This window comes from Artemia franciscana, chromosome 6 (genome assembly GCF_032884065.1).
Source record: "Artemia franciscana chromosome 6, ASM3288406v1, whole genome shotgun sequence".
Taxonomy (NCBI): domain Eukaryota; kingdom Metazoa; phylum Arthropoda; class Branchiopoda; order Anostraca; family Artemiidae; genus Artemia; species Artemia franciscana.
This window is the reverse complement of record NC_088868.1, coordinates 26,163,620-26,179,471: the sequence shown is the minus strand read 5'-3', so window position 1 is coordinate 26,179,471 and position 15,852 is coordinate 26,163,620. Positions and strand designations below refer to the sequence as shown.

Here is a 15,852-nt window from a genome sequence, read left to right as displayed (position 1 = left end):
TAGTGGAAAAACTTCCTGAGGGTCATATAATCTCAGGGTCTATAAGGAGCCAAAATCAGTACTATTATTATTTTCATCACCATCGACACAACTACCGTTTTGCAACGTTGCTGTCACCATCACCGCCAACAGAAACGATGTTGTCATTTTTTAGTTGTCCATCATTAACTCCCTTAAATTATCCCTAAAATGCTTTAATCACCGACATCCCCACCAACCTTCCTGCGCTTTCTTTTTCATCTTTAGCGTTAACCCTCACCAAGAGTCGAAATTATGTCCCTAGGATGGAATCATTCAAGACCCCTTGCAAATTTTGTTTCAAGTTCTCCCATTGTGATTGAGCATGACACGACACAGCATTAGTTCTTGTTACAGTGAGTCTCGGGAGCCTATGGTTTAATAAACTCCGAAGTAGCGTCTAATTTAGATGCATGTTGTTTGTCTTCGGTAAATTTTCCGTATGGCTGAATAGATTTATTCTGGATAGAGCCAGACAAGGACCATACATGACGCAAGTAGGGATTTATTTAGCAGCATGGCTCGTGGGAGGGGGGATTCAAATGAAAATATAAAACATGTAGAATTATAGAGAGATCTCGAGATTTTGGAGAAGATCAAAACCTACTAGCTCCAAGTCCTACGTGCGTCTAAGGTTAAAGATCCGTGTGCATTCCATTTTGCATTGCCGACTTTGCTGGATCAAAGATTCAGCGAAAGAAAGAGAAAGAGAGAGAAAGAGAGAGAGAGAGAGAAAGAGAGAAAGAGAGAAGAGAGAGAGAGAGAGAGAGAGAGAGAGAGAGAGAGAGAGAGAGAGAGAGGAGAGAGAGAGAGAGAGAGAGAGAGAGAGAGAGAGAGAGAGAGAGAGAGAGAGAGAGAGAGAGAGAGAGAGAGAGAGAGAGAGAGAGGGAGAGAGAAAGAGAGAGGGAGAGAGAAAGAGAGAGGGAGAGGGAGAGAGAGAGAGAGAGAGAGAGGGAGAGTTTTCAAAACGTCATCTTATGCTGTCACCATACTGTAAGATGATTTCAACGGTCGGTCAGAATTGGACTGGTCCGCACATCTTCGGCTATGTCCGAGACAACCTCTACGAATATGAAAAAAAAAGAATACAGAGAAAAAGATAAAGAGGAACGCTGTTCAGATTGTACTATCCTTGTAAAAAGCATCTGCTTACTCGAAGCAGGAATAAAAATACATTGAGATACTGTACCAATCGTTTTACCAATTCTTTTACTCCTTTGCTTATCAGATGTTGCAAAAATAGTGTAATTTAGTTGCGGCCTAGGCCAAAATTATGAATGCTGTTTCGTTAAATGAATCTTAAATCTTTAAAAGCTTTAACTAATATAAATGTGATGACAATGCAAATGGAAAATATTCCTGGAATACCTACGGTTCTCAAATTTCTTTATGTAATTAAGCAATTGTAAAGACTACCCACAAAGCCAGCCGCCTTTATCGTAAGCCGGATCTGAATAGTTAACTTCTGTAAACTGAGTTTGAGTTCTTACTTCTCTGAAGAAAATTATAATAATCAGAGCTGGAGCCGGAGCAATTATGTTTAACTTTTCAGGAGTCAGAGTTAGAGTCAGTGGTGAAGTAGACGGACTCCACAGCCCTGAAGAGAGTTCAGAGTATGAAGACAATTATAATAATCAGAGCTGGAGCCGGAGCAATTATGTTTAACTTTTCAGGAGTCAGAGTTAGAGTCAGTGGTAAAGTAGACGGACTCCACAGCCCTGACGAGAGCTCAGAGTATGAAGAAAATTATAATAATCAGAGCTGGAGCTGGAGCCGGAGCAATTATGTTTAACTTTTCAGGAGTCAGAGTTAGAGTCAGTGGTAAAGTAGACGGACTCCACAGCCCTGACGAGAGTTCAGAGTATGAAGACAATTATAATAATCAGAGCTGGAGCCGGAGCAATTATGTTTAACTTTTCAGGAGTCAAGAGTTAGAGTCAGTGGTAAAGTAGACGGACTCCACAGCCCTGACGAGAGCTCAGAGTATGAAGAAAATTATAATAATCAGAGCTGGAGCTGGAGCCGGAGCAATTATGTTTAACTTTTCAGGAGTCAGAGTTAGAGTCAGTGGTAAAGTAGACGGACTCCACAGCCCTGACAAGAGTTCAGAGTATGAAGACAATTATAATAATCAGCGCTGGAGCCGGAGCAATTATGTTTAACTTTTCAGGAGTCAGAGTTAGAGTCAGTGGTAAAGTAGACGGACTCCACAGCCCTGACGAGAGCTCAGAGTATGAAGAAAATTATAATAATCAGAGCTGGAGCCGGAGTAATTATGTTTAACTTTTCAGGAGTCAGAGTTAGAGTCAGTGGTAAAGTAGACGGACTCCACAGCCCTGACGAGAGTTCAGAGTATGAAGACAATTATAATAATCAGAGCTGGAGCCGGAGCAATTATGTTTAACTTTTCAGGAGTCAGAGTTAGAGTCAGTGGTAAAGTAGACGGACTCCACAGCCCTGACGAGAGTTCAGAGTATGAAGACAATTATAATAATCAGAGCTGGAGCCAGAGCAATTGTGTTTAACTTTTCAGGAGTCAGAGTTAGTGTCAGTGGTAAAGTAGACGGACTCCACAGTCCTGACGAAAATTCAGAGTATTTGCTATTAAGTCTTGCAGTAGGCGTAACTCCAAATTTGTAGCTTCAGTAAAATGCCACAACCTTTGTGCCGCAACAGTAGAAAATATCGTAGCAAGAAGAATAAGATTTGAGACATGCCTCTTCTTCCTGTAAGAGTAGTTTAATACGTTTCTGATCAGCCCGCTTTTACTTCAAAAATGAGCGGCGTGTTTCTACCACCTACCAATTGATGTTAACAAACTGTCAGCATCAATTTACCGCGAGCTAACAGCAAATTTTTACTAACACTTCTTAGTCTCCAAGAACTCAAACTTGGAGAAAATTGTTAATGCATTTTGAGTGGAAAACTCATGCAACTCGAAAAAAAATATACTTGCAATTTTTCTCATTTAAGAAACATCTGTAGACGGCTTTGATGCTCCCAAGTTTTCTATTGCATCTGAGATTCTGTTTTAAATCTTTACTTACATTTGAAGATTCTATATTTGAATTTTCCTACCTACTTATACGTTTCTGCAAATCATTGGTAACAAATGTTTTTTAGTTAAAAATTATTTTTGCAAGCAAAATAAAATTGTTAGTAACAATTAGGACGGCGGGAACCAGCCAAAAATAGAGTTCTAGTTTACTTACTCTCTTTGTTCTCCTGAGACAGCCCATCTTTAGGGAATTCTACGTCGAGCGTAACAATCAGATTGCCAAATAAATTATTATTCTCGTAATTAGGCATTCCTTCTCCTTTTTTGCGGATTCTTGCACCAGGGAATGTAATCTTGTCACGAACAATCCTCACCTTATGGCCGTCTAAATGCGGAATATCCATTTCAAAACCTTAAAAACAACAAACAATCAAAATAACACATAGATTTAGAGTGGCGAAACCCTATATAGGCCAGTGTATTCTCCTGATGAGCCCTTATGTTGGGTGTTGCCTCTGAATTATTTGTCTATATTATTTTTTCTATTGTTCGGTAAATGACGACTTATACTTATTGACGACATGACTGCCTGTCCATGGATTATTCTTTATGGTTGATTGTGTGTGGCTATGCTGTTTGACCTATGTGATTGTATGGATGAGTAGGGTTAAGGCCTCATTCAAGTGCTGGTCTATATTAATCACTAATTTAGGAAAACAGTCTTCCTTTTCTCCTTCTGTCTCTTTTTTTTTTTTTTTTTTTTTTTTTTTTTTTTTTTTTTTTTTTTTTTTTTGTGTTTGTGCTCTAGCATTGGTGATTTCTCTTTTCATGATATATATATATATATATCTATATATATAAAAATAAGTTGTCTGTGTGTGGATCAGGTGACGTCATGTTTGTTCGCATATGACGTCTGAATTATTTCACACTAATACAAAAGAAGAAAAAAACTAAAAAAGGTAAAAACTACAAAAAAAACTAAAAAGAAAAAAAAAACTAAAAAAGCTAAAAAACTAAAAAAGCTAAAAAACTAAAAAAACTAAAAAAAGGTAAAAATCTAATAACTAAAAAAACTGAAAAAAATAAAAAAAGGCAAAAACTACAAAAAAAATAAAAACTAATAAAAAAACTAAAAAAGCTAAAAAACTAAAAAAACTAAAAAAAACTAAAAAAAGGTAAAAAACTAAAAACAACTAAAAACTAAAAAAGAAAAAAACTAAAAAAAAGGAAAAAACTGAAAAATAAAAGAGAAAAAGAAAACTAAAAAAATATGAATAAATATATATAAAAATAAGTTGTTTGTGGGTTATGTCTGTCTGTCTGTCTGTCGAGTGACGTCGTGTTTGTCCGCATATGACGTCTGAATTATTTCACACTAATACAAAAGAAGAAAAAAAACTAAAAAGGTAAAAACTACAAAAAAAACTAAAAAGAAAAAAAACTAAAAAAGCTAAAAAACTAAAAAAAACTAAAAAAAGGTAAAAAACTAAAAACTAAAAAAAAACTGAAAAAACTAAAAAAAGGCAAAAACTAAAAACTAATAAAAAAACTAAAAAAGCTAAAAAACTAAAAAAACAAAAAAAACTAAAAAAAGGTAAAAAACAAAAAAAAACTAAAAACTAAAAAGAAAAAACTAAAAAAAAGGAAAAAACTGAAAAATAAGAGAAAAAGAAAACTAAATATATAAAAATAAGTTGTCTGTGTGTGGATCTGTGGATCAGGTGACGTCATGTTTGTTCGCATATGACGTCTGAATTATTTCACACTAATACAAAAGAAGAAAAAAACTAAAAAAGGTAAAAACTACAAAAAAAACTAAAAAGAAAAAAAAACTAAACAAGAGCTAAGAGCTCATATGGCACTTGTGACGAGGTCGGAAGAGCCGAGAGCTCATATGGTACGAGGTCGGAAGAGCCAAGAGCTCATTTGGACGAGGTCGGAAGAGCCAAGAGCCAAGAGCTCATTTGGCACTTGTGAGAAGGTCAGAACCTAAAGTTAAACTTTATAGCACAAGATCCTTCTAAATATCAAATTTCATTAAGATCTGGTCACCCTTTCGTAAGTTACAAATACCTCAATTTTCAAAATTACCTCCCCCCTCCCAATTCCACCAAAGAGAGCAGATCCGGTCCAGTTATGTCAGTCACGTATCTTAGACAGGTTTCTATTCTTCCCATCCAGTTTCATCCTGATCTCACCGCTTTAAGTATTTTCTAAGATTTCCGGTCCCCCCCAACTGCCCCCCCCCAATTACGTTTGATCCGGTTGAGATTTAAAATAAGATATCAGAGTTACGAGGTCCTTCTAAATATGAAGTTTCATGAAGATCCGATCACTCCTTCGTAAGTTAAAAATACGTTATTTTTCTTATTTTTCAGAATTACCCCCCCCCCCGCAATTGAGCGGATCCGTTCCAATTATGTAAATTACGTATGCAAGACTTTTGCTTATTTTTCCAACCAAGTTTCATCCCAATCCTTCCAATCTAAGGGTTTCCCATCATTTTAGGTCTCCCCACCCCAAACTTCCCCCAATGTCACCAGATCCGGTCAGGATTTAAAATAAGAGCTTTGAGCCACGATATCCTTCTAAAAATCAAATTTCATGGAGATCCAATCACCCATTCGTAAGTTCAAAATACCTCATTTTTTCTAATTTTTCAGAATTAACCCCCCCCAACTACCCAAAAGAGAGCGGATCCGTTCCGTTTATGTCAATCATCTATCTAGGACTTGTGGTTATTTTTCCCACCATGTTTCATCCCGATCCCTCCACTCTAAGTGTTTTCCAAGTTTTAGGTTTCCCCCTCCCAACTCCCCGCCCCCATCACCAGATCCGGTCGGGATTTAAAATAAGAGCTCTAAGACACGATATCCTTCTAAACATCAAATTTCATTGAGATCCGATCACCCGTTCTTAAGTTGAAAATACCTCATTTTTCTAATTTTTTAAGACTACTCCCCCCCTCCCAACTACCCCAAAGAGAGCAAATAAGTTCCGATTATGTCAATCATGTATCTGGGACTTGCGCTTATTTTTCCCATCAAGTTTCATCCCGATCCCTCTACTCTAAGTGTTTTCCAAGATTTTAGGTTTCCCCCCTCCAACTCCCCCCAATGTCATCAGACCCAGTCGGGATTTAAAATAAGAGCTCTGAGACACAATATCATTCCAAACATCAAATTTCATTAAGATCCAATCACCCGCTCATAAGTTAAAAATACTTCATTTTTTCTATTTTTTCCGAATTAACCGGCCCCTTCTCCCCCCCCCAGATGGTCAAATCGGGAAAACGACTATTTCTAATTTAATCTGGTCTGGTCCCTGATACGCTTGCCAAATTTCATCGTCCTAGCTTACCTGGAAGTGCCTAAAGTAGCAAAACCGGGACTTTAGGTTTTCCCCCTCCAACTCCCCCCAATGTCATCAGATCCGGTCGGGATTAAAAATAAGAGCTCTAAGACACAATATCATTCCAAACATCAAATTTCATTAAGATCCAAATACCCGCTGATAAGTTAAAAATACTTCATTTTTTCTATTTTTTGCGAATTAACCGGGCCCCCACTCCCCCCCAGATGGTCAAATCGGGAAAACGATTCTATTTCTAATTTAATCTGGTCCGGTCCCTGATACGCTTGCCAAATTTCATCGTCCTAGCTTACCTGGAAGTGCCTAAAGTAGCAAAACCGGGACCGACAGACAGACCGACAGAATTGGCGACTGCTATATGTCACTTGGTTAATACCAAGTGCCATAAAAAGCTAAAAAACTAAAAAAAAACTAAAAAAAGGTAAAAATCTAATAACTAAAAAAAAACTGAAAAAAATAAAAAAAGGCAAAAACTACAAAAAAATAAAAACTAATAAAAAACTAAAAAAACTAAAAAAAAACTAAAAAAAACTAAAAACTAAAAAAGAAAAAAACTAAAAAAAAGGAAAAAAAACTGAAAAATAAAAGAGAAAAAGAAAACTAAAAAAATATGAATAAATATATATAAAAATAAGTTGTTTGTGGGTTATGTCTGTCTGTCTGTCTGTCGAGTGACGTCGTGTTTGTCCGCATATGACGTCTGAATTATTTCACACTAATACAAAAGAAGAAAAAAACTAAAAAAGGTAAAAACTACAAAAAAAACTAAAAAGAAAAAAAACTAAAAAAGCTAAAAAACTAAAAAAAACTAAAAAAAGGTAAAAAACTAAAAACTAAAAAAACTAAAAAAAGGCAAAAACTAAAAAAAAAACTAAAAACTAATAAAAAAACTAAAAAAGCTAAAAAACTAAAAAAACTAAAAAAACTAAAAAAAGGTAAAAAACAAAAAAAAAACAAAACTAAAAAAGAAAAAACTAAAAAAGAGGAAAAAACTGAAAAATAAGAGAAAAAGAAAACTAAAAAAATATTAATAAATATAAAAAATATAAATATAAATATAATATAAATTAGCAATCAACAAAGCACCGAGACACAAATGACGACCGGGACACAGGGAGTATAAATGACGACCAGGACATAAGTAAAAAAAAAAAAATAAAAAAACTAAAAAAAATGGTAAAAACCACAAAAAAACTAAAAACTAATAAAAAAACTAAAAAATCTAAAATCTAAATAAACTAAAAAAGAAAAAAAGAAAAAAGGAAAAAAATAAAGGAGAAAACAAAACTAAAAAACGAATGTATATACAGACCGGGACACCGGGATACAAATGACGACCGGGACACAGGGAATATAAATGACGACCGGGACACAGGGACACAACTACAATGGGGACGCCGGGGGGCACAGGGGGATATAAATGACGACCGGGACACCGGGACACAAGGAATATAAATGACGCCCGGGATACTCAAAGAGAAATCACAGACTGGAACACCGGGACACAAATGACGACCGGGACACAGGGAATATAAATGACGACCGGGACACAGGGACATAACTACAAAGGGGACGCCGGGGTGCACAGGGGGATATATAAATGACGATGGCGACTCAGGGAATGGTCGATTAGCAATCACCATCAACAAAGCTCAAGGGCAATCATTAGAATCATGAGGTATAGATCTGAATACGGATTGTTTTCCCATGGACCATTATATGTTGCATGTTCAAGAGTCGGTAAACCTGACAATCTGTTTATATGCACAGACAATGGGACAGCAAAGAATGTTGTATATTCGCAAGTTTTACGTAGTTAAAAACATATATATATATATATATATATATATATATATATATATATATATATATATATATATATATATCTATCTATATTCACAGGTGGGACATAGGGACACAACTACAATGGCGCGTAACGACTTACGCGCGCGGGGGGGCTTGGGGGGGGGGGGCGCGAAGCGCCCCCACCAACTAGGTGTTGGGGTGGCGCGAAGCGCCACCCCAACAGCTAGTATATATATATATATATATATATATATATATATATATATATATATATATATATATATATATATATATATATATATATATATATATATATATATATATATATATATATATATATTAAGATGATCAGATCTCACAGAGGGGGGAAAACATCGAATTTTTGTTCCTCTTAACCCCACAAAACAAACCATCAAAATAACACACAGATTGCGAGAAGATGTATTTTTTTTATATTTTCTGTAAACGCTGTTTCCAAAACATATCGAAATTTTGTTCATCTTAACCTCACAAAACAAACAATCAAAATAGCACACAGATTGCGAGATGTATTTTTTTTTTATATTTTCTGTAAACGCTGTTTACAGAATATATATATATATATATATATATATATATATATATATATATATATATATATATATATATATATATATATATACATATATTATGATGATCAGATCTCACAGAGGGGGGGGGACATATCGGAATTTTGTTCAATTCCTCTTTCCAGATATTGAGATAGCCAAAATTTGGACTCAATTAAACGACACTACCCCGTTCCGCTCGTCGCTCAAAATTTGGAAAATAAGGAGCTATAGCTCCAGAACCGTAAATAATGAAACCCGCTTAATGTCTCAAAAGAAAGCCAATGTTGGTCTTGAAAATCTAAATTCTCTCCGTAATTGTTATTACTTCTGTTGATATCTTAAAAGAAAGCCAATGTTGTTCTTGAAATTTATATTGTATACATAATTTTTGTTATTTTAATTCAAACCGAGTTACAACAGCCTTTAGCCCCAATAACATGACCTGGTACCATTAGGAGCCAGCTTGTGGGTATTCTAAGAATTTTGTAGTTTTTCGCATAATCTGTATAGGAATTGACATTTTTAAAATTAAAAAGTATTTTAGAACTCAATTTTCAAACATGACCCTTGGAAATAAATGATCATGACGATGACAAATTGGGAAATGAAAATAAGACCAAGACAGATAGTCTGAGTAGGGGCAAAGCTGGCATAAGCGTTTTTCCGAATTGTAAAAAATGATGTCATTTCACTTGTTGGCTGATAGTTATCACCGATCCTAGGGCAGAACTAAGGTTGATAGGAATTGAGTAAATGTAATTCAAGTAGTATCAGTTCTATGAGCCATTTGAAGGCAATTGGAGGTCCCAAGTAAAACGTTTTCTAAAATTTATGACTGACCATGGCCACCGGAATTACAGGCAATTGGGCAACTGAGATTGATCATAGTATATGGGCTTTGCCTACCCAGAAAGCCCTACTGGAATCGTACTGGGGATGACCGAGATTCTTTGGTTGAGTTATGACAAAGAATGTCCACTAGACTTGTATGCAAAACGGGTGACAGAGTTCGCTTGTAATCACAGGCAAGCAAGCGACCTAAGCTTATTATGACCCACCACCTAGAGTCTAAGACAGGCTACCCAGTCTTAGGATTGAAACATGACCAACATCCTGGACATGCAGGCGAAGAGGGTAGATTTATAATTTTTTATACTGTTTGGGTAAATGGTACGGGTAGGGACTCACAGGCGAAGGAGCAACCACAGCCTAATAGGGCCTGTCCACCTAGAGTCTCAGGCGAGCGGGCCCGATTCATAAGCTCAGTTACACTGACAACAAATTGATTAATAATTTTCCTTTTCTCCAGCATCCAAACCGGGAAGACTCAAAGGAGATTGCGTCATATTGAAGCAAATTCTAGGAAGAGAGTTGTTATACCTAGCTTGTCGTCATCATATATTGGAAATTCTGTTAAGGCGTATTGATACAAAAATGAGATCACCCACTCGGCCTCATCTAGACATTTTTAATAGATTCGTCACTATGTGGCCCAAAATAGGCAAAGGAAAATACGACACAGGTATCAGTAACATTCTAGTACAAAAGCAGTTAGTTCTAGAAGTAATTACAAATGTTGCTGCTGAATTCAAAACCACATTAACTGAGAGCCACCTTAGACATGACTACAAGGAGCTATTGCAGTTGGTTGTCGTATTTGTTGGATCACTAGACGGCAATTTTGTGGGTTTCAAAACTCCAGGAGCCATTCATCACACTAGGTGGACGGCAAAGGCTATTTACTGTTATAAAATGTTCTTTTTTCACCGTTAATTTAAGATCTCTAAGAAGAAGAAAGTTCTGTGCGTGCCATATCTGTTTCCTTAGTTAAGACTTTTTGAAAAGTTTGGTTCAATGCTCCAAAATCTCATCTTGCAACAAAGCAAGATTTACGTATTTTGTATAGTCTGTTAGACTATATAAAGAACGTGACAACGACACTGCAGAAGTAGCCCTGTCTATATTTTAAAACTATCAGTGGAATTTAAATGTAGAGTTGTGGAGATTGTCTTTTTTTGATCCCACCGTTACAGGCGACAAAAAGTCGTTATTGACTAATAAATGACTCAGTAGCACAGATGAGTCATTAGAGCACACTAGGGTTGTAAACACAAAATCAGGTGGTTCATTATTAAGGTGGTTCCTTAATAAGGTAAATTAAGGATTGAAAAACTGGATAGATAGACAAAGAACAGAGAGAAGAAAAGAAAACGAACAAAAGAAGAGACGAACTTTAAAGGGAGGTCAAAACAACGTAAACATAAGAACGAAAGTTGAAAGGGAATGAATGATAATCTTCCTGAAATTCAGGATTATTTATTAACTGAAGGTAAATTCAGGATTGAATAACTGGACGGATAGACAGAGAACGCAGAGGGACAAGAAAAGAAAACGAACGTTTTGAGGGAAATCAAAACACCATAGATATAAGAACGAAAGATGAAAAGATAAAAACAATAACCTCCCTGAATATTCAGGGTTATTTATTACCTGAAAGTAAATTCAGGATTGAATAACTGGAGGGATAGACAGAGAACGCAGAGGGACAAGAAAAGAAAACGAACGTTTTGAGGGAAATCAAAACACCATAGATATAAGAACGAAAGATGAAAAGATAAAAACAATAATCTCCCTGAATATTCAGGGTTATTTATTACCTGAAAGTAAATTCAGGATTGAATAACTGGAGGGATAGACAGAGAACGGAGAGGGACAAAATAAGAAAACGAAAATTCAAAAGAGAGGAATGATAATATCACTGAAATCGGTTTGCATGGAAAAATATTCGACAAAGAATGCGATTTAGTATCTACAATCTCACTCATAGAAAAAATTCATCTCCCCCCCCCCGCTTAAGGTCACACCTAAGTACCTACGGCAAAACTAAAATGATGCACAGATAGGTCCTAGCCTTCGGGAGAGATGTCTCTCAGAGAATTCTTCACAGGGAGAGATACCAAGAGTTGAAAACACGCAGCTTTAGCTTAACTTTTTCAGATCAACCTCGTGGATCTGCCAGATCAATCTTCCCTGTAGTAGGATTTTTCTCTTCCCACTGAGTGCAAATATGTCAAAAATATTTTTAATTGTAATTATTTTGTTTTTATAATCTACAGTTGATTTATGAATAAATGATTCTTTAAATCAGCAAAAAAGACCTAATCAGCACGACGATACATATTAGCTGAGAATGGTTTCATTTTCAGCTAATATGTCTCAGCTAAACCCAACAAAATAAATATAGGTTGAACAGGCGGAAAGTATGGGAATCCACAATTAGGCAGAGCACGCCAGCATATGAGTAAGACTTTTTCCAATCATACCTATCAATGCATCTGTCAAGGACACAGTTACATTCGTGTAAAGATCATCTCCACGTCGTTCAAAGCGTGGATGAGGAGTTGTGCTGATAACTAATCGCAGGTCACCGGGTTCACCGTCAATATGAGGTTCTCCCTCTCCCACAAAACGTTGTTCTTGTCCATCCCGCATTCCAGATTCAATTTCGACTTCTAAGACACGTTCTTCACTTACAAACCTGAAAACAGAGACCTGATCAAACATTTTTATTTAAAACGAAGGATCCTGTTGTAACTTATTTCTTTGAACGATGACTTTTCTTAATCATACAAACAAAAAAGCCTTGTACCATACAAGCTAAGATTATTCAAACATTATTCTATGGCGATCGAAGAAATACAGAAAATTTGCCTTCCAAAGAAAGAGAAGAAGCAGAGAAAAAATGATCATTGAAAAAAGTTAATTTATGCAACAAATTGAAAATATAAACTACGATAGTAAATTACAAAAAATTATTTTATTCAATGGATGTAGAGAAATATATCTGGTTCTTTTTGGCAAACTTAATAGTGTTCTTAGGCCCTTGAGTTTTCTAGAGAGAGAGGAATGTGGATCCTTCAGGCTAACTCAGGGAATTCCCTCCTTAATATACATTTAGCTTTTTACTGACAAACTTGATAGTTCACTTTTAGGATCTTGAGTTTTTTAGAATGGGTGTGGTGTGGATCCTTCAAGTTAAACTAAGGGTAATTACCTCTCTATGTGCATTTACCTTTTTACTGATGAACTTGCTAGTGTGCTTTTTGGCCCTTCAAGTTTTCTAAAAGTGGAGGGTTTTCGATTCTTCAGGCTAAACTTTGAGAATTCTATCCTCTATACATTTGAATTTTTATTGACGAATTTCATAGTGTGCTTTTACGCCCTTGAGTTTTCCAAATGAGGAGGGATGTGTAGGCTATTCTTCAGGCTAAACTTAGGAAATTCCCTCCTCTATGTACATTTAGCTTTTCATTGAAGAATTTAATAGCATACTTTTAGGCCCTTACGTTGTCTAAAATGAGAGGAGTGTGATACTTCAAGCTAATAATAGAGAACTCTCCCCTCTATATATATTTATGCCAAGTTAATTAGCAATAAGCCAACTTGGGCTTATTCAAAAAATTATGTATCAGACTTCTTTTTTGTCTGGCTACGCTTAAAAAATATAAGCTATATTTTATTTACAAATAGCGTTTAAACACTTTTTTTAATATGAAACACAATGGATAGAGAACAAATCCTACCATTACTACCACTAACAACTCACCGCAGCAACAAGCCGCCTAAGGCCAATAAAGGAAAACATGCTCCTTCTCCATCCAAATCTGTTCAAAGCCTTCTCCTTTACACCCTCCAGGGGAAATCTTTCTTTATGTCATCCTCCAATACAGTGTACTATTTGAAATACAGTCGGTCATCCGGGTACTCACAACAATCCGAAGGCAATTTCTATGGAAAACATCTAGCAAATCTTCATCCACCTTTCGCAACGCCCATAATTCCCAACCATAGTTGCAACTGTCGTCATTGTAGCTTCTTATATTCTAATATTAGTTTGCAGGCTCATCTTCCTATTCTTCCAAACTTTTTTAAACTGTGAAAAAACACCCTAGGCCTTGACTATTCTATTTTTAACTTCTTCATTGCTCCCATCGCCTTTACTAATAATACTACCAAGGTAAGTGAAGCTTACCCTGATCAATCGTTTCGTTACCTAAGGTCATCTTTTCATCTTCACTTATTCATAGCCTTAGTGAATTAGTCTTCTTAACATTAATTTTCAATCCTATTGCAGCACCATGAACTCGAAAAATACCTAAAAGTTAATTCATTCTTCTCACACCTTCATGTAGGATGCTTAAATCATTAGCATAATTGAAGCCCAGGAACGTTTTTCCCTCCCCATTTGATTGCGTGTTCTCCCGTTGCCTTTCCTGTGCTCCTGAAGATAAAGTCCACCAAAATGATACATGTAAAGAGGGATAGAACACAAACCTGCTTAACTCCTTATTTAATACCAAAACATCTGGTAACCTCGTTTGTTACCTTAACAGCAGGAGTCTTATCCATACAAGGATAAGTCCTTCGCCAAAGTTCTTCTATCAAAAGAATTGAATGCTTGCTCATAATCTATAAAACTGAGGACCAAAGGTGTTCGATAACTCAGGAACTTCTCAATTATTCATCCTCTACCTTTTCGAAAACCGCACTATTCTTCTCTTGTTTCTTGCAACTCTCAGTCTAAAAAGTATCACATTACTAAGTAATTCGCAACCCATACGAACCAGGCTAATGCCTCGCTAATTACCACACTCATTCTTATCACCTTTCTTATGCAGTAATTTAATTAATGGTTCCCAATCGGTATGGTATCGGAATGATTCCCCTATTCGGTATGTACTTCCCCCTTTTCAAAAATCATATTCACTATATTCAGTGGCTTATTTCTAACCTCAGAACCACCATACTTAAGAAACTCATTTACCACACTTTCAGCACCTGGGGTCATATTATTTTCAATTCATTTAGTACTGTCTCTATATCTTTTTCACAAAATAGGTCTTCCTTCACATACAAGGTACCTTAAACTTTTTCATTTTCCTCTATACCTCTTCCTACAACTCTATCTTTGTTTAATACATTCTCAAAATGCTCTGACTATCCATATTCACCTTTTTCCTTATTACCAATTGTGGCCCCGTTCCTATCTTTAACTGGGACAGGTCCGGATTGATTACTCCCTCCAAATCTATTGACATGTATGCACAATATTTTACTATTATGCCGTCTAGCAGCGTCGAACAGATACTTGGCAATTTTATCCATGGCCTCCACTTTACACCTCCTTAGTTCCTATTTTTATATTTTCTCCACTTTCTTTACATTCCTCTTGTTTTCGTATGATCTACCAATCCGATAATTCTTCCCTAAGACACCATCAACATTTTCACAAAATATTTTCCTAAAATCATTCCATCCATCTTCTTCATTACGAAATTATAAACTCCAGTTTAGTATTCAAATGTTCCAGGAAAGTTTTTCTCAAATTCTCATCCTAAAGCTACCAACATCATAACTTCCCGGGAGGTAGTTACTTTTCCGAAATTTTGCTTTAAATTAACCCTAGACACTACTAGATGGTGATTTTTTACTTTTAACATCATAAACAGCACTCCTAAACATCCTAGTACATTGTTTTGATCATGCCAATCTTCGGTTTAAAATAACATAATCAATAAGCTTTGCTATTTCACTATCACGTGAATAGTACCTTAACTTATGGGCCATTTTATGACCAAATACTGTATTGGTTATAATTAGATTGTTATGCCTACAAAATTGCAGCAGTCTGTAGCCATTACTCTTTTTTTTTCCTACAACAAAGTAACCTAGGCTAGGATACCATCTATTCCTATGTCTACCGACCTGGGCGTTGCGATCCCCAACAAAAACATCATATTTCTAACTGGGACCTGGTCTATTTACCCCCGTAACTGCAAGTAAAGTACACCTGAGTCACTACTATTTCCGTCAGCCGGATCTACAGTGGCATATAACTGATATCCTGCACTTTTTAGTCACAAAATGAGCGATTAGCATTCTTTTTTTCATACCTTCCCAGCCTAAACAAGACTTAGCAGCGTCATTATTCATCATGACGCAAACTCCCTTTCTATGTATCCCATCCTTCCTGCCTGAGTAAATAAATTCACCTAATTCATGCTT

At 36.0% G+C, this 15,852-nt stretch overlaps 1 protein-coding gene across 1 annotated transcript in view; it reads right to left on the bottom strand.

Annotated features, from left to right (window-relative positions):
* The window catches only part of LOC136028247 (dnaJ homolog shv-like), a 30,328-nt gene that overhangs the window by 1,337 nt on the left and 13,139 nt on the right, over positions 1 to 15,852 (bottom strand). The window contains exons 5-6 of the mRNA XM_065705974.1: positions 12,111 to 12,325; positions 3,231 to 3,428 (exon numbers count right to left, since the gene is read on the bottom strand). Of these exons, the coding sequence (XP_065562046.1) occupies positions 3,231 to 3,428; positions 12,111 to 12,325 (413 nt within the window). The remainder of the gene's footprint in view (positions 1 to 3,230; positions 3,429 to 12,110; positions 12,326 to 15,852) is intronic.